This window comes from Pseudopipra pipra, chromosome 10 (assembly GCF_036250125.1).
Source record: "Pseudopipra pipra isolate bDixPip1 chromosome 10, bDixPip1.hap1, whole genome shotgun sequence".
NCBI lineage: Eukaryota > Metazoa > Chordata > Aves > Passeriformes > Pipridae > Pseudopipra > Pseudopipra pipra.
Window position 1 is genome coordinate 9609135 of NC_087558.1, and position 26675 is coordinate 9635809.

At 45.9% G+C, this 26675-nt stretch overlaps 1 protein-coding gene across 4 annotated transcripts in view; it reads right to left on the reverse strand.

Annotated features, from left to right (window-relative positions):
• The window catches only part of DIS3L2 (DIS3 like 3'-5' exoribonuclease 2), a 182295-nt gene that overhangs the window by 38765 nt on the left and 116855 nt on the right, over nt 1-26675 (reverse strand). For all 4 annotated transcript variants that reach the window (XM_064666095.1, XM_064666094.1, XM_064666097.1 and 1 more), the window contains one exon: nt 23718-23951. In XM_064666095.1, the coding sequence (XP_064522165.1) occupies nt 23718-23951 (234 nt within the window). The remainder of the gene's footprint in view (nt 1-23717; nt 23952-26675) is intronic.

Sequence of the window (26675 nt, forward strand, 5' to 3'; positions counted from 1 at the left end):
TGGCCTCTTATGCTCTCCACAATTCCCCTTCCTGCAAGCCCTGATCTTACAACAGCTTAGCAGATCACTCAGCCCCATTTTGGAGACTGGTGTGTAAGGCAGGACTAGTAGGGCTGGCTGGGGATGCTTCTTTTGGCCAAGATCCATGAAGCCTGGCTGTGGATCCAGCCTCTCCAGATGCTACAACGGCAAATGGCAGCAAGAAATGAAGCAACCTCCCCAAGGGAGAGAGGTGATCACCTTGCTGGCCATAGGTAGTCCATAACCAGAGTCCTCCCAAGTGAGCTGCCCTAGTTTGGGGAACTGAAGGAAGAACTTCTCAAAGCCATTTTTTCTAGGACAGGTTTTCCAAAGTTTTTCTACTACAATATCAGGAAGCACCTCTGAGGCAAAAGAGACAGCAGTTATCTCAGACACAGCTCCCCCGGATACTTTCCTTTGTGGAATGGGCAGCGCACTACAGAATCAGTGGAGACAAAACACGAAAGAAAGTGCAAAATTTGGGAAAAGTGTGACTTGGGCCACTTACAACAATAATTTTGATCAGGACAAACTCAGGAGTGCCTGTCTCTTGTTTGCAGCTCTCACCTAAGTGGGCTTTGGGGTTGCAGTAACTGAGCATCTCTGGTTACATCTCTGAGCATCACCTGGGCTCTGGATCCCCAGTGCAGCTCGGGGCTGAAGCCAAGTCTCTGCAAGGAGACAGTCCAGGGTGCAGGAAGGAAGGAAAAGGGCTGGGAAGGAAAACAGTCTTGTCTGAACAGTCTGCCAGGGAAAGCTGTGGGGTAATCAGGTATGGGAAGGTGACCTTTCCACTATCTGGGGGGATGGGGTCCCATGGAACCTGCCTACCAAAAAAGGAAAGATCACAGTTCCCAAAGATAACGGGTTTTCAACTTTCTGTTATTTTAACCCCTCTTTGTCTGCTCATGGTATTTCAGACAAATAAAACACACCCTGCTTGGCAGGCTCAGCCATCTCTGCTACCCATCAGTGCCAGCAAGGCATGGGTAATGGAGACTATACAAGGCTTGACCATCTGGGGCAATACTGTCAGGCAAGAGGATGCTGCCATCACCCACAGTGACCCCATTCAGAGAAATGGAGGGTCAGGCCGTCACACAGAGATGTGTAACTAAAGGTCTGTCCCTCAACCATAGCTCAAGGTAGTTGTGCTGTCACTGATGCACAAACCATGCTCTTGTGCAGATCTGCCCTGCTGATGCCCTGTCATGGTCAGCCAGGAGGGGGAAGAGTGAACCTGTGATTGTCATCCAGGTCATGAGTCCTCATAGACTCCAAATGAACAAGCCAAGCTCTGACTGTGGCCACCAGCAACACTCCAGCTGCCTTTGCTCATTTGGTGGCATTTGGCCTCTGCAGGGAGCAGAGCCCCAGGCAAAACTCATCACAGGTTGGAAAAAGAGCAGGTAAGGCAGGTAAAGAAGGACTACCTGAACGCTGCAGGAGGCACAATGGGTTGCAGAGACTGTAAGCTTCCTACTAAGCTTAAAGAGATTATCCACACCTACTCAACATCTTGCAGTTGGGTCTTCCCTGCCATTGGAGCCACAGGAGAGCTCCACAGATCACCTGCTGACACGTGCTCACTTCTGCACAGCTGTACTCACTGCAAAGGCACTTATGCCTCCCAGCACCTCAGTGCTTTGGAAGGTCAGCACAGATTTTTTTCTCTCATGCTAAAGCTAATCTATGAAGTGTCTGCTGCCACAGACCTCTAAGAACAGAACTCAAGCGTCTTTTCCCAGCTCTCTGCATCCCTATGCTGCTGCTTCTCCCTGCAGCTGCCCTTCCCTTTTGCCTTCATTCACTACACACAAGACCTCTGGTTATTTCTGAATTACAGAAGGTTGCAGGGCAAGGCTGGGGCAGATGTCAGGAGCTGATCGACCACTTCATCATTCCTCTATCTGAATTCTGCCGCACTAATGTCAGGAGACATCCAGAGCCTCCTGGATACATGAAGCCCAACAAAACAAGTAGCCTTTTGCAATCATCCCTCTGGCCCAGCTTTAATTCTTAACCAATTTGACAACATTGCTCCAACATTACATTGCTGCTTTGAAGCTCCTTTTTGTGTGTGTCAGTGTTCCTTGTCTGAAGGAGCTTGCTGTAAAGCCAGCAAACAAACTCCATGGCAAAGAAAAGGGCACTGCTCCTCAAAATACTGCATTTTATGCCTGCAGGGGCAATGGAGGATTAAGTTTCTTAGAGAAATGCAAGTGCAGGGTGACCCCATCACGACGATGGTTCATCAGATCAAGGGATCTTTGCTGTTAAACATATGAGATAATTTCATTTTACAAGACACTGCTGGGCTTCACTGGGAGAGGAGGGGAAGAGGAAATTTCACAGCACCAAGCTGTGGTGTGCTTTGGCTTGCACTGCCCCCTTCGGTTGTGCAGCCCTGGAGCTCACAAGCTAATAAAGATCCCTTTCCACTTCAATGGCTTTGCACATAAAGAAGCGTTCGGCATGGTGTGCGTGAACTCTACAGGAAGGGGAGCTGGAACGTAGCCATGCTGAGAACAGAGTACTGCCTACCAGGAGAGCCCCATCAATAATTGAGACGTCAGAGGCACAGGGAGGTGCGTGAATAAGAGCTGTCAAAAGGAGTAATTGGGATCTCTTTGGATACAGTGATGGATAGGCTCGCTTGTCACCAGACACAACTTCAATACACCCGAACAGAAGAGGAGCAGGGCACTGAAATTCAAAGGGGCTGGGGCAGGCTCTTTGATGGGCAGGATGCCATTGACTCCGTGGACGGGAATATCTCACTTAAGGTACCAAGCAGGTGTGAGCATGCTGTCCTGTGACTGGTCAGTGGAGCAAGAGAATGTACCCACAGCACACCCTCGGTGAAGTTTAGTGGCACATACTGCAGACTTGAGGTGAAGGTAATGCCATATCCCCGAGGAAAGCCACCTCAAGGAAAGTCATCTCCCACCCAAGCACGTGGGCTGTGTGCACATAATGCTTGTTTGTGCAATGGCTCCACTCTTTGGATTAGTTAACATATTCCTGTTCTCTATTCCTATGTCCTTAAATCAAGCAGAGGATACAGTTGGCTGACAGTGGGATGCTACTTGTTTATCAATCAGACACTGACATGTTTCGTCTGCACCCAAGGGTTCCCACACCCCCTCAGCAGAGGTGAACAGCGCACAGACATGGACAGACACAAGACACCAGCAAAAGCAGAAAGGCTCAGGGAGCTGCCCCTCAGTGCACTGACCCCTGTGGGGACCCCATGCCCTGTTCAGGAAGACAGACCTTGGTGAGGGTATTGGGGAAGCTGCTCACATCTTAGGACTTCCTCCACCAAGGCTAGAAAGAGGATTTTCAGAAAGGGGGAGCAGTGCTTCACATGGTCACAGACCTCCAGGTTGTCTGTGCTTCAGTGCAGCCAGCAGCCATCCTCATTTTAAAGAATGTTTTAGGTCTGCAGTAGTTAGGGGTTCAGTCATGAGATAAAGCCTGGTAGCTCCAACAAGAAGAGAGCATGAGGAGCACTCTCCTGGCTGCTGAAACGCTGCCAGTACCTATCCTGACCTGACTGGGCAAATTCTGCATGCCCCTTGAGTAAATGGTTTGGCTTGGATCCTCCCGTTCCCAGCCTTGGCTCTGAGCAGCAAACCTTCGTCATGAGATGAAAAGTTTTCTCTACACATGCACTGTATCAGGGAGGTATTATCAGTTCAGCCAAATAACCAGGTCAAAGACTTCAGCTGTCCCAATTGTAGGGCAATGTAAGGGCACGCTCTGGCCAGCCTTGGTTAGAACTGTTCAAGGTAATTCCACTGATGTGATGGGGTATTCAAGCAGAAGGAGTTCACCCAGGGCAAGGAAGCAAGGCAGAACATGAGCCTCCAAGACAAAAACCAGGGAACTTGATCTAAAGATTACACTAAAAACAGTCTCCTGAAAGGCCAGGGTTCTTTTTTACCCTTGGCACTCATTCAACTTTAACCCTATTTGCATGGAAGTCCAAAAAGACTGGTAGCTGCTCCCTCTTGGAATAAAGGTTCCCCTCTCCAGCAAGCTCTAGAAAGCTTTTTAAGAATAAACTTACTCATCAAGCAGGTTTTCATGCCCCGCCCAAACTTCGGGTTTGACCCAAAAAAAAAAATAGTCCTGAAGTCCTGACACTCACTTTTAAAACCACAAAAAACGAGCCATGCTCCAGTAACGTAATCACAGAGTTTTCTGGCACCTTGTCCCTTAAAAATACATCCATCTGCCTCCACACAGGCCATCAAACTCAATCTTGTTCACAATGGATTTCCCAATTCCTGCGTGCTGGAAGGACTGCAGCAGTGCTGGCTGTGCTGGCTGGACGAGCCCTTACAGAAGCGCAGGCTGCAAACCTCACAGCTGTGTTTTCACTTAAAGAAGCTGCTCTTGAGACCAAAGCACTTCTTCCATGAGCTTTTCTATTTGTGCTGCAGCTCAAAATTGCTGGAGAAAGACCCTGGGTAGCGGCTGAAGAACATGTGGTAAGGATAGGATGGGGGTAATAAAGGACAGACCAAAAGTCCTACAGTGGAAAAAGAGGAAAGACAAGGAAACTCACTACCAGCTTAACTAGTCACCTCTCACACTGGGTTGGAGCAGTCCTTTCCTTTTGGCTTTGCAGACAGCAAATGTTTGGCCAATCTCAGCACCTTGTTATGGGACTGCTGTTGCTATTGGTTGGAAGTCGTGAACTGGTCCGAAACTGATACAATCACACCTATTGCCTCCTCAGAGAGACTCCTTCTCCCCACTCCTAAATGCACAATTTCCAGGTGAAGGTTTCAATTCTCTGGGAGGCTCCCAAAGCCATCTCTGCTGCCCTGTGTCCTCAGTACATTAGCCAGCAAACTACTTTTCTTAACAGGCTACAAGATCCACACATGCGGCTAAGGATAATGTTGAGCCAAACCCCAACCCAGCCTAGGAAAAGGAGCTGAAGCTCATTTGGGGTATTACTCTGGTCTGAATGCCTCTGCTTACTTCTATAGGTGATACACTCCCAGAATCACAGAATATTCTCAGTTGGAAGGGACCCACAAGGATCATCAAGTCCAACTCTTCAGTGAATGGCCCCTACGGGGATCAAACCCACAACCATGCTCTAAGCAACTGAGCTAATCTCAGGTGACTATTTTAAAATCCTTATCATTTACTTTGCTGCTGCCTGCATCATATAATTGCATAAAACATATGCAAGGCCAGCGAATCCCTGACATGGAAGATGTAAGATATCAGATAGCTCTTGCCCCTTAAATTAATCTGGAAACCCAGAGGTTCCCAGTGTGGGACCCAAAGCCACAATAAACTAAATTATCCCACAGGCTGCAGCAGGTCTTGCTCTCCAAATATCAGCCCTGGGATGCAGTGAGGACCCTCAGGTCTTCCCATCATAGGAGTGAAGTCACCAACATATATTCTCTAGCACAAAAGAGGGCTGCCCTGTTGATGTCTAGTGGCCCCAAAACCTCTACTAGAGGTGATCAGGCAGTACAGCAGACCCAGAAAGGAGTGTGGTTGGATCCTTTGCAAAGATCAGGGCAAGTGCTGACATCAAAATGGCAAGCTGGTTTTTATTTCACAGCTGTAAGTCAAAGCTGGAGAGCCTTTTGGGAAAGACAGGGCACGAGACAACTTTCACCACTTGGCAAAAATATAAACTGCAAATCAGTTTATTTTTAAGCATTCACACTTGCCCGCATGGGAGGTTTCAGACGCAATCCACAAAGAAATGGATCCAGATTTATTTAGAAAGAAGAGCTGAATACTTCCGTTCATTTTATAAACTGGATGAGCTCATTCTCTAGATGCACGATTAGGAAACCACAGAACTAAAATGCGGATTATACAATTGCAAAGAGTTTAAATTTGTGGATTAAAAATACCTTCTTCAGAAGCTAACAAATTGTGACACTGCACCACATGCCCTAGACCACTAGAGAACTGTCAATGAAGTTAGAAGTATTTTCTACACATACATCAATTTGAAAATGGAAGCAAAACATCCCTAGGAAATGCCACATAAAAAAACCTGTGACACTAACGAGATACATGCCAACTTTCGCTGCTTGGCCGTTTAGTTTTCTGTTACTCAGAGCCTGTCTCCCAGGCTCTCCTTAAACTATTCCTGACTCTTGCACCTCTCCCAGCCCCGTCCATGCTCTGACAAAAGACAATTTCACTGATTTCACTTGTGCAATAAAAAAGCCCTCACAAGCTGGGCTTTGCCAGCCTCAATAGAGATGAGAGATTCTGGGCTGCAAGAACATTCTTGCATTTTGAAGACCGATGGTCACTACAGTCTTAGCAGGACAGTTAACCAGTTATGTCCTGCCCAGTCCCAATGGTCTCTTCTTCACAGGAGAGAGATGGAAATTCACTTACGAAAGCAGGAATTTGGGAGAGAAGAATGATCAAGACTCTAGTAAGATGCTAGATTGCAATCAGGAATTTGAAACAACCTCAGAGACTCCTGGGAAGGCAGGACTGACCATACTCAAAGCAATTAGAGTTGATGGCAAGTGAAGTTTCCCTGTCCATGAATAAGTTGATGGCTGGAGGGCAGCACTGGGACATCATGTACCTTATCAGAGGGTTAAAATTCCCCAGGAGAGATCAGAGGCAAACAGCCAGAGGCCAGGGAGCAGCACAGGGACCTGTAACTGGTGTGAACAGGAACAGGCAAGACCAGGGTCTGCTGCATGAGAAGAGAGATGGAAGATGGAGCTGCTGACACTACACTTCCAAAGCACCTGCAGTTCATGCAGAGGCCAGAGAAGGAGGGAATGACACCAGCAGCACCCACTGACACCCAGGACTGAGAGAGGCCCTGGGCCTCATAATCCCTGGCTCTTCCACCAGGGGCTGGCAGAGCAGCAAACACCACCACTGCTCCAAAAATCCTGGAGCAAACAGACAAACCAAATGAGTTAAAGTAACCATGAAAAAAAGGAAATATTTCTCACTATTAACAAGGAGAGGAACTTTTGGGGTACAGTTGATGTAAAATTTCCCCTAAGGTGACTAGTGCCAGCAGCCAAAGAAATGGGCTTTTCTGTGCGGCCACAGCACCTGTAGCCCAATTGGTCAGTCACAGGCAGGACCTGAGGGGTCTGTGGGACCTACACTAGCTTTGTCACAGGTTGGGCAGTGTGGAAATCTATGTATATGCCATCTTGATCTGATAGAGAAAAGCAAAGCCTGGTCAGAAAGAGATCCCAAAGGTGTTTCTGTCCCAAAACGGTTAAGTAAGAGCCTGAAGACTTAGGAAAAGCAATTGCTGTGCTCCACTTTTGCACTAGATGAAAAGTGACACAACCAAGTAGAAACCCTCGCTAAAGTCACTGCTTGGTATGTCGTTATTAGAGGGTAGTAGAGGTAACAGGTCATTATCCCCAAGTGCTGTTATTTCACACACCTGACAGCATGCCTGAAAAGTGGTCTTAACTTACCGACCCCAGGTTTAAGCAGCCTGAATTTTAACTTGGCCCTGCTATTTTGTGAGAGCCCACAGTCAGTAGGGAACAGCACTGCAGAACTTAGCACTCCCAAAGGGAGGGCAGATCCACACCTCATGGATGCCAGCAACAGAGCACACGGCAGTGGTTACCTGAAGGAGGACATGACACTGTGCTGTCTTCAAATGCCTCAAGTCACAGGGAAATGCAAGGTAAGAGCCGTGGGTGCAGATGTCTCTGTGTGTGGCAGGAGGAAAAATCGTTTGGTGTCTTTTACTGCACCTGACTACAGCACAACTTTCCCCCCCCCATGAGCTCTGGAGGATGCTGCTACACATTTTACAAATCAGCCTATCTTGTGTCTTCTCTATGACTATTGTGTGCCTTCCCATAATGTGCCCAGTCTTTGTCACTGCTACTGGGAGGATACACGGAGCCAAGGGCAGATCAAACACAGCAAATCCTATTTTCTTAAGTTTGTTAATGTTAACTGCTTCCCCTGCTAAGCCACTAATGGAGCTGTGAGAATCCAGGAGCACAGATTAATTCAGCACCCAGGTACTGCCTCATGCCTGGAGGGATTTCCGTAGAGTCGCACTGAAGACAGATGAAAGCTTGTAATACCCTCCATACAAGAGATAAACCCATTAAAATATGAACAGCCCCTGTGCCACAGCGATAAGAGCTCTGCCAGGTAACAAGAGAGATCACAACAGTATTTCTAGGTTGTTATATCTGCCATTAAACTGGAGCTGGAACTATGAAGACTCAGAATACCCTGATCACACCGTGCTGACCTCAGTTTGACAGACACGCCATTCTCCCCCATCCCTTGGGGTGATGCTATGAAATACCTGGCAGTCCTGAAGTCCAGGCCTACCACTGCTGAGTCCAGCTTTGCTCATTCTCTGGGGATAATCTGGACTTTCTTGCAGCATGTTACAACCTGCCAGGTGTGCAGGCAGCTGTGCTGTGTCCTTGGCCAAACCTTTTCCTCCGACACTGTTAGCAGCACGGAGATGGGAAGGCATCTCCTGCCATACACACTCAGTCCACTGTCTTCTGCAGAGCATCTTCTCAAACACTGCATGCCAGAAAACACCATTCTTCACCCCACCATGGCAGTGCTGACTCCCTCCTCCCCAGGCAGAGGTGGGTGCCATGACCTCCTTTCTCTTACTTCAGCAAATCTCATGGCGTGTCTAAGCACGGTTGCTCAGTGCACAAGCAGGAGATCTGAAGCTTTCCAAGGACATCCCTGCCCATTCCCATGGACAGCAAGAGCTGCTGCTGTTAGCGCAACCGCTGGGCTCCCCTGGGAAGGGGCTGGCTGTGGCTCAGTTGAATTCCTCTGGCAACGACCTGCTCCTGCTCACACTTTCCTAGGGACCCCGCAGCTCCTCTGTCACAGAGAAAGAAGGAAGCAGGAGTGGATGGGGGCCAGGAGACTTGTCTCAGCGCCCCCGCTGGCAGTGGGACGGGCACCCTGCCCTCCAGCTAACCCACAGCCAGCTGTCCTACTCCAGCTCCAACACGGCTGCGCTTCAGCGGAGAAGCAATTTCTGCATGTAGGCGCTTCAGAAAGGGCTCTGGCAAGGTTCACGCTGAAAAGGTGAGGTGTAAACTGTAAAGCATTTTTGCAGGGCCAAATTGATGTCAGAGTCCATGACGCTGCTGTCAATCCCTGGGTTGGAGTGTGAGGGGTAGGATCAGTGATCTTCTTCCAATGTTAATGCACAGCAGGCTGTTACAACTCTGTTCCACATTGCTATTTAACATATGTAAGGGGCTCGACATGGTTTATGTTCAGTAGCTGTGGTTTCCAAGCAGTATTGCATTTCTTTAAAATGAAGATACATAATATTTGAAAACTATTTTTAAAACCAGTCACAAACCTGCAATCTTCTACGTCATCACTCCTTCTTCCTATCAAACCCAAAAACATACCAGTCACAGAAGATCAGTGAGATGCGTGAGAATTTGGCTGCAAGGATCTCGTGTGTGCACGTGCATACACACACACAGAGGGAAATTCAAAGCTGTAATTCAGGTACAATCCATGTTTAAGGTTTCAAAGACATCCAGGATATAGTCCACTGTTAAGAGTTGTGGGTACCAGCACACTGTATGCAGAGCAAGACAATCTAAGAGCTGAACCAAAGCATGAGGTGGTTTATTTAACAGTCTGCCTCAGCAAGTGTAAGGTTTCCTGCCCCTGGGACTTCAACATACTAGCAACATGATCATGTATCATCCTAAAATCTCATCACAGCCTTCACTTGCCAGGACTATTCCCATCCACTCCTAAAGCAAGTCACGACACAACTGAATCTCAAATTCCCATTTCTATATACCCCTCCACATGGCAGCATCAGCTGGGGCAGGGAAATCTTCGAAAAATCTTTAGAAATTATCCTTAAAAGACATTCTGCAGAGCCCCACTCCCTAGAAATGTCTGACTCCCGTGGAGCACAGCAGCTCTTGCAGAGCTCTCTGGTTTTTGCAGTAGTCTTGCATAAATCAGGCTTTCCAGTTCCCCAGCTTGATGGACCTGGGGCTTTGTTGGGTTAATTTTGTCCAGTCAGCCCTGGAATAGGAGTTGTCCATACCAAAGTGGTAAGTTTTAAAGGCAGAAACCAACATCATATTTTACAGAGACAGTCAAGTTCTTAAAATTAGTTATTTATTCCAACAATATTAAAAGGAGACACACTGCTTTCCCCGTCATTTTTCCATTCGTAGTATTTTGTTGGGTTTTTTTAAGCTCATGAGCCTAATCCTTAATTTCTCCATGGAAAAGCTGGAAGAAAAAGATCACAGAGAAGAAGGATCAGCCTGCTAGAGCATCCACTGCGCTTGCTCTCCCTTTGGAGAGGTTGCTGAGTTTGTGGTTGAGATTATATTTTTAAAATACATTCTGAAAGTAAATAAATAAATAAAAATATCTCCAGGCATCAGTATTAGCTTGTGAAGGAGATCCAGACAATGCACAGGAGGCTAGAAAGGAGCCAGTAAATTCTAAGAGCGTAGAACGGGAGAGGGGATTAAGCCTGGTGATTAAATTAGGCGATGCATGAATACATTCCAATGCACAACATCACTCAAGCACTGGACAAAACATATGGCAACAATGGAAAGCACTGCCCACGAGGTCACCTTTAATATGATTAGCCATGGACGCCTGAAAGGAGATCTCCCAAGTACCAGTGTGCTAACCCTCCTTTGAGCACCCTGTGAAAGCCTTTGAGGCTCCGTGAACCCGGCAAAAAAGGCTGCTGAGTGTTAAGGGATGTGCCCAAGTCCATTGAAAGAAGGACAAAAAAAAAAAGAGCCTTGAGGCCGGGCAGGCGCACTGAGAGTAGTTTTTGTTCCCCTGCTCGCAGGGCACCGGCGGGAGCCGTCCCCAGGGTGTCCTGCCTGACAGCTGGGTCACCACACGGGCTCTCCTGTTCCGCTTGGACTTTTCAACTCCGCTGGCCCACATTCACCGGCACGGCTCGCCCCTTTGAAGGGGGAGAAAGCGCCTCATCCATCACTGACACGAAGGCAGTTAATTCACTTCTTTACAACTGGAAAGGCTTTTGCTGTGAGCAGGAGGGAGTGCAGGAAGAGTAATGAAATCCAAAAGGGAGCCAAATGATGCTTTCCTCTGCTAGACGCCAGTGCTGGCAGCGCTTGCTGCTGGCACAGCCCATGGTGGGTGAAAGGAGACTCTTTTGTGGTATGCCATTAGCTACTTCCAAGGCCCCAGTTCATGTTTACCACAGCCACTGTGTTACTTCACTTGGTATTTTTTTCCAGTCCTGTTGATCGTACTGCAGAACTGACCAAGTCCGTTTGGAAGCCTCTCTCACAGAAAGCAGAAACAAATTGCTTTTTTGAAAAGATTTTTTTTTTTTCTTCTCTTCTCTAAACCAAACCTCACACTGCTTTCCATAAACCCAACCTAAGGCTGAAATCCCCACTTAAAACTGAAAAGCAAAGATCCCTGCTACGCTTTACCCACACTGGTTGTCACCCAGCCACACCACTCGTCCCTGGAGATGCCACCAGCCATGGGAGCATCGAGCTGTGCTGCCTGGACTGCACGAGAGGGCATCTCACACCATAGCATTGCTCTGCAGCCCCATCCAGTAAAACCCTATCACAATGCAGCCAGCAGGTTGTCCTGTGGACTGTAACAGGAAGGAACACTCAGTGACATCAAAGATAATCTCGTGTGAGTCACCTTTGCATGACGACCTTGCCATAATCAGGTGAGCCCTTCAGACTGCTGAACTCTACCCCAGAGGACCTTGACACACTCAGTCGAGTTCCTAGCACGGTTTCTGCAGGCTTTTAGTATTTCAGATTCCAGGCAATGACTAACTGGGAACACGTGAGGGACAGGCCCAAAGGCAACTTCTTTCACACACTTTGTATCTGCATGGCTGGAGGGTGAAAGTCATGGAGATAACCCCAGAAGGAACTCACTCTGGCTACACAGGTCTCAGCAGCTACAAAGTAACAACAAACTTGATGCAGGACTGCCACCAGCTGAGCTCTTGATACTGCCAGGAAAACGAAAGGATCATCTCCTAAAGCCCTTTCTAGTTTTACATTTCCAGGATGCCATAATTGCAGCTCAAGTCTTGCAACAGCACACCCCAGGCACTGCACTGTCACAGCTGACATTCAATAAGCTGGGAAATTCCTACCCTCTCATACCACAGACTCACCTTGGATCCTTCTAATAGATCTCTTAGACTCTCATGGGATCTGTCAAGACTGAAAATCAAGCCGGTTTCTAATGAGACAAAATAGACCAGGCAGCTGCTGGTCTAGAACACTAGTTCTAAAAGCACTGGAGGCAGCAGCTCCACGAAGGAGGGTATTATTTTTCTTTACTTCAGACAAACAAAAAACCCTTCCCCAAACATAACTCCTTCACAATAAAAATTACTGAGGGTTGAAAGAAAAGCCTGTGGTGGCACCCATTTCTTGGCTGCTTAAGCTGTTTGCAGCAGCAAGTCTTCCTCCTCTGAATTATGTTTTGTACCCATCGCTGTGCTACCACCTTTACAAAGCCTACTTGTAGCAAAACCACTGATCCTGGGTGCCAAGCGAGGGTCCTAAGCAAGCTACAGCAACCTGTCAAACAGCAAGAGGAGGGATGATCCAGGTCTGGCAGCATACCAAGCCAAGGAAGTCAGGTGTACTTTCCTGAAGGGATGACACCCAGGTGATGTTACTTTGCCCAACTGCTTGGGGGATATGGCAAGTCCTCTCTCCCCTGCAGAGCCCAGGTGAGGATGGTAGCTGTGAACTCAAAAGAAAGGTGGCCATGGAGTTCACCTCAGAGGAGTATCCATTTCTACCTACTAAGTAGGCACACAAGGGCAGCTTTAACACACCTCTGTCTGCAGTGTTTCTTCATCCCAAAAAGCATGTACAACATCCTGTTGGTCCTGGCATGTGGAGACCAACTGGCTTCTGTTCTGGGCCTGACCTATGGAAACTCCATTTAGACACCATATTTCTATCTGGCATCTCCCAGTCTTCATTGTCTGCTCAGTCTTTATCTTAAAACTCCTGGGACTCTGAGCAATAGCATTCCTCCAGCATAGAGAACCTCCGAGGGTTTAATGCTGGTTTGCACTCTTTTAAGGAAAGACACATCTGTCTGCTGTCACGGCCGGTCTTTAAACTCATTTCAAGGAAACTCTATAAACTCTTGAGAATTTGAAAAGAGATGACCAAATTGCAAAAGGATTTCAAAGTTGGTCCCCAAGGGTAAAGGCTATTTGTCAGCAGCTCCCCCTGGCACAATGTTATGGATCCATCAATACACCTACCTCTTACTCCTACCTAAACATGAGAAACCAGTAACTCCCCAGCTCATTTAACCACCTCTATGCTGCCCACTGTCTTCTTAAAGAAAAAAACAAACCTACAGAGAAAGGCAAAGCAAGCACAGTATTAAAGACTATCAACCATCACTTTCAGTAATGTTTGAAAATAATAGAAAACAGAGAGCTGAAGTGAGAATTCAAAACCTCAAAGTAATTTCAACCATACATACATGAGAAGAGAAAAGTTTATACATGATGCAACAGAAAAAATGACTCACTTTCTGAAATGCCAAAGCCTGTTTTAGTTCATTCTGCCTTCTATACCTGCTAAACACATCACCAACCCAGAAATCATTTAATAAATTGCATTTTTTTAAAATCCCGTTTTAGCTATTTAAGCATTTTATTTCCTAGTATTGTGGGTCAGCTTCTACTCTAACATGCTAATCAGAAGTAAAGTGCTTGCTGGATCAGTGGGATTTTTTCTCAGAAAAACAAGGAGAGTCTTGAGATTAAAACAGAGACCTTGAAATTGAGGTGAAACTGCAACCATAAAGCTAATGCAAAACCTCCCATTGACTCATGAGACTGCAAATTTCTCAGCACTGCCATGAGACACCCAATAAGCTACAGCTCTGCATGCCCCAGGTTCTGCAGGATCAGATGGATCAAACCCATGGGGGCCAGTTTACTTCAATTGTCAAGGAAGGCATAAATTAAATTTTGTTGTATTCGGGCTAGGTTGGTTGTTTTTTTTTTTTTTTTAAACAAGCATCATTGCCTGCTTGGTTAGTTTGTATTTCTGTGACAGAAACAAGTTTTTCAAGTCCAGTTAAAGGAATTACCCACAAAACCCCTTCCCAGGGATTTTGCGTGGCTGGTTTCTTACAGTGTCTCGAGTCCCTCACACCACTCTAGTCCAACGAACTCGTGACGCTGCTTTCTCGCTACCTCTCGTACAGTTTTCATGTGACCATCAATTTAATGACAGCCCATCACAGATGGGCAGTGGACTGTGCCCAGCTTAGTTGGTCACTAATTAGCACAAATGCAAGATATCTGCTATCAGCTGAGATCCAAGCCGGGAACGTGCTTCCTTCAGAGGGCAAAGTTTAATAGTGCTGGCAGGTTTAAGGTGCAGACAACACAACAACTTGTGAATACTCATCTTTGGGGACAGATGGGTGTTTGTGCCTTAAGATGGAAGCAGGAAGCACCAGGGAATCACAGTGTCTCCCACAAACAAATGAAGCACTGTACAAAGGAGGAGGACTTTTTCAAATCTCAACTATGGACAAATCTCAGAAACAAGTGGAATGTGGACCAACAACTTTATCTGAGATGTCATGCTTCAAGCTCCCATTTTATGCAATTCCATATTTAGGGGAAATCCATACTCTGAACTATGTTAGTTTGCTTAAAAATCTTTCCTGTTACCACGTGAAGATGCAGAAAAGGGGAAGATAAATGATCCAGACTACTAAAGACAGACTCAAAGCCACTTGCTTTCAAAACAAACCCAAGAGGTTGCTCAACAAAATGTACTCCAAATGAATCACCGCAAACTTCAGCAGGGCATATAATTTCAGAAGATGTAAGCTTGAACTTGGAATGTTTAAAGATAAATCCACAAGTGGACTTCAGCAGGCTTTCTCAGACGGGACAGGATCAGCTCCATCCTCAGCTCAGCTGTTGGTATCTTGGATAAGGCTTTTGTAGTCTCATTTCAGATGGCTGTGAAAACCACAGGTGCTTTCTGAGCTTCTTTGTACTTCAGCATCCGTATGCTATGGATCACAAAAGATAAAACATCCCAGGACTCAGAAGGAGTGATCCTGCCCAGAAACACCTGATAAAATGAATTGTGGTCATGGAAAGCAAGAATTTTTTCCCTTCTCACTTCGGAATTGAAATGAGAAATCACAGAACTGTAATGTCTGAATCTTTCATCTCCTTCCAAACATTGTCTTTTGTCATTATACAATTAGCCTTTCTTCCATATACCATTGGGTGAAACCGAAATGGCTCTGACAAAGAGCTGCTACATCTTCACCTATGGCAGACTGATCATACTTGAAGTTACATCACTCAACACCAAGTGACTTCATCTAAAGAGGATGATGGATTAGCCATGCAGTCAACTATAATTAATACCTGAAAAAAACCCTTGTCAAGCCTCTGTTCAAATACGTGATAAACAGAATCTGGAACAACAAGAGACTTTCTGATGACGTCTGTTCATCACCAGGGAAGAAAAACACCATCAACTGGAGGGCAAGACTCTCAGAGCAAGGACTGTTTCTTCAGCAGAAAATGTAAAACAAGAATTTCCTCCAAACACTCACCCTACTTGCACCTCTACACAAACACATGTTTTTCTGGAGCTTATCTATCTTTCTATCAGAGACATTGAAGAACCAGTTTGTTTCTGCTTCATTAAGAACCAGTTCTTCCATCCTGAATCTCTTTCAATATAGCCAGCAGAAGCCACTAATTCTCTCCCTACCAACCTCAAAAATACCAGTGAGTGGCTTGCTCAGCTGGATCAAGCACTGAATCCTCTGTTCAGCTGAGCTATCAGCTTCATGTTTGGGACACATTCCATCACACTAAGCCACCACCCACCACAGATGACCTCTCTTTCCCCTAGAAAAGCTATTTGGTGCTCTCTGAGGTCCCTGTGTGCAGGTGACCCCAGGCAGCCACAAGCAAGGGCAAGATCCATCTGTGTCCAGCTAATCCAGGAAACCAAGAGATGTGTACTTCATGTGTGAATTTGGAGTACTTGCAAACACCTTCAACCTTCCTTGCAGGTCAGCATGTGATGATTTCCAGCTCACCCCCCTTCTACAATGGTTGGAAGGTCTGATGATGTACTGCCTACTGCAACTCTGTCCCACGCAAGCAATGGGATAGTAGCCCATTGTCTTGATCCTGGCACACATGGGTAAAGCCTGAGATCTGAAAAGACTGGAGAGAGAGGCCACTTGTGAAACACACCAATTGCTTCTGCATTGCAGAGACGTGCTGGCCACAGTTCAGCCCTCTGTGCTGATGTGCCTTGTTTCTCTGCTCTGCACTGTGAGACGCATCCCCTGGGGACAGGGACAAAAAACCCCATGTCCTTAAATGGGCCAGCAACACACAGCAGAAACAGAAAAGCAACAGTTTTTATTCAAAAGCTGTCAGTGATAAACATGAGAGGAAGAGAATGGTCAGCCTTGGCCTAAGGTGCTGGATTTGGTCTGGTAATCAGACCTGCCAGCTCTGCCACCAACACACCAAGTGAGCACAGGCAACTGCTTCACCTCTTCATGCCATACCCATTGTCTGGAAGGATGGAGCCAGCCTCCCCTCTGATACTTGCTCTTAGGCTAGCAGATGAAAGAACAACTGACACTGGTGCTGTGTCTAACAGCATCTCAAAATTAAACCATAAGAGCTCTTTTTTATGGAGAATTTTCTCAGCTTGCAGGTCTATGTAGATTTAATAAAACTCAAGGGTTAAGCTGTGTTTGTTTAGAAGAAAACCACTCGTACATCACCAGAGGACTTGAATATCTGAGCTAGTGGCTGGAATACTCCAGGAAGAATAAAGTCATAATCCACTCTTGCATTACTGATGGTAAATTAATGCCAGAGCACCACTGTGTGGGGAGCTCCTTCCTGGCTGTGCTTGCCCAGACATCTGGCTGCAGTGGCTCCCAGCACGATGCTCCACAGCCGAGCCCTGTACTCCAGCGTCCGACCCTCCCCTCCTGCCCGAGCCAGCTCGACCACTTCACCACCTGCTCCTGCTGGGACACAGCTGCTCAGCTCTAAAAGAACGATCGGGGAGCGGCGGGACATGTGCGAGGACATCAATCCTACTCACACCCCTGGGAAGACTTCATTAAAATCCCAGGGCAAAAGATTAGATTCAGAGAGCTTTCCACTCAAAATCCTAATTTAATCAAAATACTTCAAAACCTACTGGCAGTGCAAACATCTCCATGTGAGCAGAGGGATGCTCAGCCAACACACATCCCCTCCATAACACAATCCTGCAACGCCTCCATCCTGCATGGATCCTCAAACTGCCCAACCTGAGCCGTCACCTGCTTATGACAACAACAGTGACACCTCACATTTGCCTGTCAAGTACCATGTTCCTCTGTGGTACTGTAGGAAAGACATGCTGAAAATCATTCCTACTTTGCTGACACACCTTTGCACGTGCATTTCAGTTACTCCTGCAAGGAAAGGCAGCATCCACCAGTAGGAAGCTGTGGCCTCAGATGCTCGTTTTGACATATTAACTGGGACTATGCAAAAGACATCAAATCCCCAAAGGAAATTAATCTCCAAATACATCCAACATTCCCCCAGCTGCCTTATGTATCACACAGTATAAGCAACTGTCCATAATGATCGTATAGCACCTGCTGTCCCCATTCTGGGTTTCAGTGATGTCTCTTTAGCCAGACATCAAAGAGAAAGAGCAGACAATGGTGGAATTGTGATAGGAAGTGAATAGTGAAAGCTCCTTGTCAGTCTGAGTTTCCATTTATCTTACAGCACTGTACATACAGCCCACCCTGCCTCTGCTGTCACGTTCATGCACAGTTGCTGTAACGGCCTCTTTAGGGAGGTATCATGGCAGTTTTCAGGATTTTATAAATGGGCCTTTGGGATTTTCTCCTGGGCAAAAGCAAGTGCACAAGCAGGTACACACCTCAATCTATCCTGAGGGAACCAAATCCAAGATGAATTTGGCACCAACGTCACATCCTAGGCGATGAACACCATGACTTTCTCTTTGAGACTGGCCAAGAGATGCAGCCAAGAGTCAGGGGCTGGAGCAAAGCCATTTACTCCTCCCCAGAAAGGTGCATGCACTGAGAGTGTGCAGGGGTAGCACATACAGCAGCCATGGACAGAAAACCTAAGCATCACTTCAGGGAGTACTCAATTCAGGGTGACCTTTCTGCCCCAAAAGCATTTTAATACATACGTTCAGATCATGCTATTAGGGCAAACATAGGCACACTCAGTGAACTGAGCTCTATGCAGTACTATAGCCCTTTGCTGTCCCATGTAAACAGTTCTCCCAATCAAAAGGGTCTTCCATTCATTTACTAATATATTGTATTTTGCACACAATGGCTGTTTAACCAGGGTAGAAATATTTATTACTTTCACGTAGCAAGAACAAAAGACCTGAATACTTACTATACAGATATGAGGCAGGAAATATGACAAAACGATTTGCCATAATTATTTCCAGCAGTTGCTCATATTGGAAAATTTTAATAGTGATAGTAATTAATCTGTGGTTCTTGGGATTTCCAATTAAACAGCATTAGCAGGAGCAACTGTCTAAAAATACGTGTTTCCGTCCTATCCCATTAGCCACAACTAAATATGAAATTTCCCAACATACAGTGTCACATCCTGCATGTACAGTGTCCTCCCTCCTCCTTGTTTTCCGTGTGAATGGCTTGAGCTGTTTGCATCAAGTAGTCAGAGTTGGTTCTGAGAGCTTCAAAAGCTGTACAGAGCTGGTTACTATATCCAGTGTGCCGTATACCTGAGTGGTTTGGAGCTGGCACTCTGCACAGTCTGGTGTTTGTTTGGGATCTTTGCACTTGTTTCCCTATGTTTCCTGAGGCAGAAATGCTCTACAACTTTAGGATTTCCATCAGCCTTAAAGAAACAAAGCAATTCTCAAAGATCACTGGTCTTGACCCCAGCAGCCATGGGACAGGATCAGTGGTAAGGTCTCCGGTGTGCTACAGTTACAATAACACCATTTTTACTACTTCTGAGTTATTCAAAGCAATAGAGACCCACAGTGAACAGCAACCCTTGCTCAGATGATAAGACAGTGGCAAGGTACACAGGCTGGGAGCAAGCAGAAGTGAGACCATTTCACTACCAATTCAACCCTTATATTTGTGCAATATTCTCATCTTTGGCATTTTTGTCCTTTTATTCCTTCCCTTTTCACATACACCTGCAAAGCTGAATGTCTGCTTTGCAGAAAACAAGGAGAGAAGCTATTCTACCAAATGATTCAGTGTCATTAACTGGTCTAATGCAGATGCACTTTGGGTTGTTCTCGCAAAGAACTCTGGTCAATGCTGATGTTTTGAGCACCCAGGTATAAGTGTGCTGGCAAAGACAGAATCACCAGCACAACAAAAGGCATTGCTCAGCTCACAGACAGTTGTCATAGAGACAGATCAGCATCCCGGGGTATTCTCATTTTAAATACGCACAGAAATCCTTTTTAACCTGTCTTCCTGTAGGCATCCATCCTCGTGATTCATTTATAAACTGCTGAGGCCAAAAAGAGAACCATTTATCAGAACGTCTCCTCTAGGCAGGCTGGAGCTAAGGAGCTTTTCTGCAAACTTCATGGTTTTTGTTGAAAGCAAGTTTCTATCTGATTCTCTGGCTACTGTTTCTAAAAGCTGTGGGTTGGGGAAGCGATCCAGCTTCCAAGTAACCTGGCCAGGAAAAAAAAGAAAAGCTGTGGGTTGTACTCACTTTGCTTTTTAAACCAGGTCAGATCTCTGCTCCAGCTTAGAGAGCGGGTGCACCAGGAGCTGTGAGAGGACAGCACAGGGGTGGTATTTCACAGTCTGGGCAGGGAGGAGGTCTGGGGGGGGAAGACAATACTGTAGATATCTGAACATTTTTTTCTTAAAGTCACATACAAGGCCTCTTGCCTTTTCATCTAAAAGCTGCAGCTCTGAATAAGAAAGAAAAGAAATACATTAATTTCTGTCTGTGTGGACAAAGTTTCATAAGCTCCTTAGCCACTGAAGGTGAAAGTCTTTAAACCTCTAAAACTCAGCTCAGCTGCTATTTGGAACTAGGGAGCACAGGAAATCATATTCAAGGGAAAAAGTCCCAGAAGGGGCCTATGGGGACAGCTGGATCCCATGGAACGACCGATGTGTGGTTCTGGTTGCACCCATGGTCCAATGCAGCAGGATTCCCTGCAATCCCATCAGGATTACCAGACCTCTGCAGAGGCACGAAAGGAACTGAGGAGGGGAGCAAGGAGGGGGCTGCAGGTATGAAGGTTGCCGTGCCAGGACTAAACCGAAGCACGAATTAGAAAATACACAGCCCCAAAGAGACACATATATACTGACACCAAACCCACAAATCCTAAGCTTTCCAGACTGTATGCTATCTCCATAATGTCTCAAGGTCTTCTGTGCGACCCAGATACATGATTCCTAAGTTATTAAAAGAAATAATATATTCCTCATCTGTTGAACTACAGAGATCCCTTCTTCTAAAATTGCTGCTAAAAGATAAAACCATGGGCAAGCAGATGCCACTCTCACATCAGGTCATAAAAATTCAGCAGTGACATTCAAACAGAAAACATTCCCCTTACCACAGCACAGCCAGCCTGACACTGCTGCATCCTACTGGAGCCATCCTGTGTCAGGACCAAAGAACTCCCTGGCCAACCAATATTTCTGCTATTACAAATATATGCCCATGAATGGATTCATCTGAGAGATGTTCTTTGTTTTGGGGAATAAATCCTAAATTACATGGATAGTGTAGGGAACCAAACAGGTTTTCAGGCTAGAGGCCCTGAAACAGCTACTCAGCCAGAAGCCTCAGAGATAACACTGGAGATAGTATGGGGGAGACCAGTATCATTCCAAAGAGAAAACTGAAGCAGACAGGGAGAGCACCAGCCCAAGGCCACCACAGCCAGTGGCAAAGGAAGATGGGAGATTCTTTCCCTCATGATTTTCTTCATACCAACAGGAAGCACATGAGCACCTCACACTGAAAAATGGCATGGTGGAAGGAAGAAAAAAAGCTGTCACTGTTCAATCAGGAGTGATCCCATGGTAGAACTCTCAAACGTAATGCAATGTATAGGAAGAGGGCTCACATCCCTTGGAAAAAAAAAGCATAGGAGTCATTTACGCTCAGCCACCCCCTCCCATAAGACTGTGGGATGATCATTTCCTTCACTCACATATTTATTTGGAATTCGATAATTCATTGCCCCTAGTTTCCTGCTGGAGTTTGTCTTTCATTGTTCAAGATTTACATTACTCAACAGGAAATCAGTGAGAGGTCCAGTGATTAGAAAGGTGTATTTCCCATTCACACCCACCCTTGCTTGCTCACTCGGGGCTGGAAGTGGGAAACAGTGTACAGCTGTGTCCATGGGAACTCAGGGAATTGGGGGAGCAAAAGCAGAGGGAGTTATCCCATTTTATTAAAAGATACAGATTGCTTTGTCTGGCCATATGCTGCTGGCCATGTCCACAAATCGATCCCTCACACACTGTTCATACTCAGGCCTTACAGCAACTACTTTCTCCACGGGCTGGGGAGGGTGTAGTTTATCAAAACACAACTATCAGGGCAGTACTTGAAAAGAGTAAGTATGGTAAAAGTGTCCCTTGATCTAAAATATGCTTCCTTCTCAAAGACTATTACTTTGACACTCTTGCCAGGGGAGAGAGATTCTGCACAGACTTAAAGTGCCACTTGTGAGATATAACTCAGTTTATCACAGTGTTTAGGAATTAGGCTGAGCAAGAATCAGCCCTCTCTGGTGCCCTTAGCTGTGGCTTTTAACCCCGATCTCACAAATGATGCTCCAATATGTTCTCTTTAATGGCTCCTCTGTAGCTGCACAGAGCAAAACAAAACACCGCTAATCTTTTATGGGGTATCACTGGAACAGGATGCTACTGGCTAAATCCCCCCATTGGAAATGTCACAGCTGTTTTAAAACCTATGTCCCCCAAAGTTAGTTTGATAACAGGCACTCAGCTCAGGGTTACATGGTGACTGCTCAGCACTACACTGTAACAGTGATATGTGGAATGCAGCAAGTGAACTTCCCGGGCCACAGGTCCCAGCCACAACGGACTGGATTTCCAACCTAGACACTTTCAAGGCTTCCCAGTTAGCTCATCCAATGCAAAGGCTGGGTCTTTTATGTTCCTTCAGAATTCAGAGTGTGCTTGGAAAAAAAGGTCCAGCTTATTCGCCATTGTATGCTAAACCTCAGACAGGGAAGTCTCTGTTCCAAAAGAGGTTAAGGAAAGTCCAAAGTGGAAGTTTGATTTCCAAAAATGATTTTAATATAATTTTAAGAATGACTATTTCCTTTGAGCAAGGAGGGACCTAAGCAAATGTCCTTGCTCCAGGCTCACTGGTGTGCCACACCAAGCCTCCAAGACGTCCTACAACAGATGTAGGCAAGATAGCCCCAGACACCACAATGCCTATGCCAGAAATTTTATCCTAAAGTAAAATCCCAATCTCCTCTAGTGCAACTGAAGATACACGTGTGTCTTTTTGTCCATTTTAGACATGGGGGAAAGCACATTGCCTCCTCTTCATGGCAGCTCTGCCAGAATAAGCCACATGCTCTGTCGGGGAAGAACACAGATCACAGACACTTCTTGCTCCTGTTGCTCAACAACGATTTCTCTAAAATTAGACCTTTCCTGCAACTGGAGACAATAACACAATGCTGAGCAAAAGGGAAGAGTTACAACGTATGTCTTACATATAACAGTCCTGTTTACACCTCTTACATAGCTTCTTTCTCAGTAATAACCTTATATTGACTCATGCTCATTTTGCAAAATGAAACAATAGAGCTTCCTTATGTTAAGAGATTATTTTGTCTCCTGCTCAGGAAGACCACTGGGTTCTACAAATTACTGGAACCTCCCATCCAAAAAAACTATCAGAAGCCACCTCAGAGCAGCTAAACATCATATGCAAAAGTATTTTTGCTGTGATAGCCTAAAACATCTGGACTTCCTTGTAAAATAGAAACGACACATACCACAACTGATACAAGATTATTTAAATCACCCCAGACAGAAAACCTCCCCACTAGCATTTCTTTCCCTGAAACACACCCAACACTTATAAGTATTATCTTAGATAACAGTTAGCCATTTTCCCAGCACAGAAAACTGCTATGAAAGCTGTGGAAAACAAGAGTATTGCAAGCACAGAAATAAATGTGGAGGATGAGCCTTTCACAGTGAAATGTGCACTAAGGATATCTGAACTGCATGATAATGAACGACACCGTCATGATTTGTTTCACTGTATGAATTACTTACCCAGTCCAGCAGGGTTTTAGGATTTTGAAAAATGCTGAAAGATGGACCACTCCTTAAAAAACAGGGATTTTTCTTTTAATCCTACTTAACTTAGTGCTTTTGGTACATAATTTGATGCCTCTGTTAAGAAGGCATTGGCACCCAAACCTGCCTTTCTAATCCACCCTTAACTTTACCCTTTGAAGTTTTAGACTGATTGGGAAATTCTTAGGGGGTACAAGGCAAAATTGCTCCAGTGGAGTGGGAGCCCCCTAAGGGGCTGTACTCACCTGGTCTAAGTGCAGGGCACCATCAGCGAAGCGCTGCTTGCGGAGGTTCTGGGCAATTCGATGCAGGTTCAGCACAGCTTCCTGGATCTCAGCTATTGAGTGCTGAGGTGAGACAGGGGGCAGTTCTTCAGGTGATAACACCTTCCCAGGGCTTTCAATCATAATCTGTGCATGCTCGTAGCTTAGCTTCACGCAGGAGCAGATGACTGTCCGCCCAAACCACTCATCAAGGATCTGCAAAATTGGAAAGTGTAAATCGATCTGAGGATTCATTCTTCCAGTGCATGAAAGCTTGGGAAGTTGTACAAACACTGGAAGGAATGACACCAGACCTCACCACTGCCTGTGATCTCCAAGAGAAGATCTTGTCCTACTGAGACTTTCAGGCCTTTTGCCCATATAGGTTGTCTAACGTTGAGTAACATGCACATGGATGTAATATATAACAATATATTGTGCATATACATAGGGAACTGCTTGGATCTCCCTTCTTTACCTTATTTCCCTCCTTCATAGAGCCCAAAGAACTACAGCCAATCCAGAACTTGAAATCAGTCCATTGAGTCAAAGGTTACCAGGTTGCAGGAGTGGCAACAGGCAGATACCCACATGCCAGATCTCCTACCCAAAACATGGCAGAATGAATTCCACCTCTTCAATTAAAGCATGGCCACCAGGGTACGAGGGGCTGGCCTTAAAATACGCTGTTTTCAGGAGTACTGCAAGAATCTCAGTGTATGATTTGCACTTGTGAAAGTACCTGAGTAGGACTTTGGTGGATCTGGAGGAGAGATAAAGAGTCACTGATCCCTTGTCTCTCTAAACATGTTTATGGTCCTAGGCCCAAACTCAAGCCAGGAACCTTTCTGGGCTTCCAAACTATTTTGGAATCGAAAGGAAAATATTCTATAAATTGCTTATAACACCCTTTTATTTTAAATCAGAAGTCACTCAATTTTAAACTCCCTAACAGAATACCAATGTAGAAGTAGCAATTCAGAATTATGTCTTAAAAGAGAAAGGAAAATCTATCTTTAGCTGAGATATAGAAAAGAATTCAACAGCTCATCAAGCCAGTGAGAAAGCGCAGAAGGACATGGGCAGAAGGCTTGACAAAAGTCAAGTGCATTGGCATGAGGGCTCTGGAGAGAGATGCAGTCTCTGATAAACCATTCAAAGCACAAGTGCTCAGAGAATGATTGGAGAATTACAATTCTCCCTTAGCTACAAGTGCCACCTCACCCCTTCATCAGCACAACAGGACAAGGTAAATTCTGCAAGTGACAGTGCCCAGGGAGAACAGCCAGATCTCTGTGACAGCCTCATCAAGGACATGGCTTCAGAAAGACAAACTCTCTGCTTAGCAGCAAAGGATTGATCCCAAAAATACCCTTGCTCCCTCACAGAATATATACTGTGCAGTATAACTCTGCAGATCAGAGCTCTGAAAGTCACAGGGCATTTAAGCTCATTTCTAATTCAAAAGTGCTCTAACAGTGGAGATGCAGCAAGTGGCATCTTGCAATGTAAAGTGCTCTGACCCTCAGCTCATGGTTATTCTGTGTGTGTCCCTTCCCCTAAGACAAGGAGAAAGAAAGGAAGAGAAAGCCACAAAGCTGAACAGAGATGCTGTGACGGTGCTGGCAGCACCTCCTCTGTGCTCTGCTGCATCCCATTAAATGTGGTTCAGCTTCTTGCGGTGATGGGGGATGCATATGTGGTAGGTCAGCAACATCTGATGAAATCTGCTGGACCCAAGAAATCTCCTGATATTAAGCAAACACAATCTCTGGTGTGGAAGAGGCTGCACTGCTCTTTAAATGATCCACTTCCTGAGCACAGCATGTGATGGCAGCCAGTGTTGCTCAGCTGAAACCCTCCCAACAGCACAGTTTCTGGGGCTACAGGTCTCTCTGAGGGTGTGGCATAGCTGTGCAGGGGGCTGAGGTCTTTCTCCACACAAGGCAGTGTCTGTATCACGTCCTGGCTGACGACAACAGTTTTGAGCCTGGAAAACACAGTGTTTGTACAGGATGTTTGAGACTGAAGCAATTTTTCCTTGTCACTGTTAGAAGGAACCAGCAGGGCTGTGCTTCAAACATCAGTAGGCAAAACTTAAAAAGAAAAGTTGCATTGTTTGTTTGCAAATATCTTTCTGTTGACTGCATCCCAACAAGAACGTGCTACGCCGTTCCTATTAAGGCCCAGCTCTGCTTCAGAGGAACAGCACAGATGTAACAATAAGGTTAACGCCTCTGCCCTTGGAAAGTCATTTCGGATACATTGTGTCACACTATCCCACTGTAGTCCATGGAGCTATGTGGAGTGCTGCTCGGGCAACATTTTGTTACAGTCAATGAAAACTAGAAGAGAAAAACTTCAGAACCCAAGAGCAATAGCAACAAGAAAGTGCCTGTCTCCAGAAAAGGCTAAACCTGGCATTATTTTTCTAAAAGAAAACCAGAATTAAAAATCCCAACAAGCTATCAATAGTCACATTCAAATGTGGAATCTGCGTGGCTTTTCCTTGTGGAAAGCGTAAGCTTTAGACTTACTTGCTTTGGAATAGGAACAGTGGAATCTCAGAGCAGCTCTCACCTCTGGTAGTGCTGCTGGGCTCTGCCTTGGAGGCTCACGGTTACGGTACCTCTGTGCACTTGGGGTGCAATAAAGTGCCCTTCAGCCTCTGAGAAAGGAGGGCCATGGAGATGGTGAAGGGCCTTGAGGGGAAGCTGTATGAGGAGTGACTGAGGTCACTTGGTCTGTTCAGCCTGGAGGAGAGTGAGGGGAGATCTCTCTGCAATCTACAATTTCCTCGCGAGGAGAAGAGGGGCAGGCACTGACCTCTCCTCTGTGGTGACCAGTGACAGAACTGAGGGAATGGCCTTAAGTTGTGTCAAGGGAGGTTTAGGTTGGACATTAGAAAAAGGTTCTTCATCCAGAGGACAGCTGGGTGCT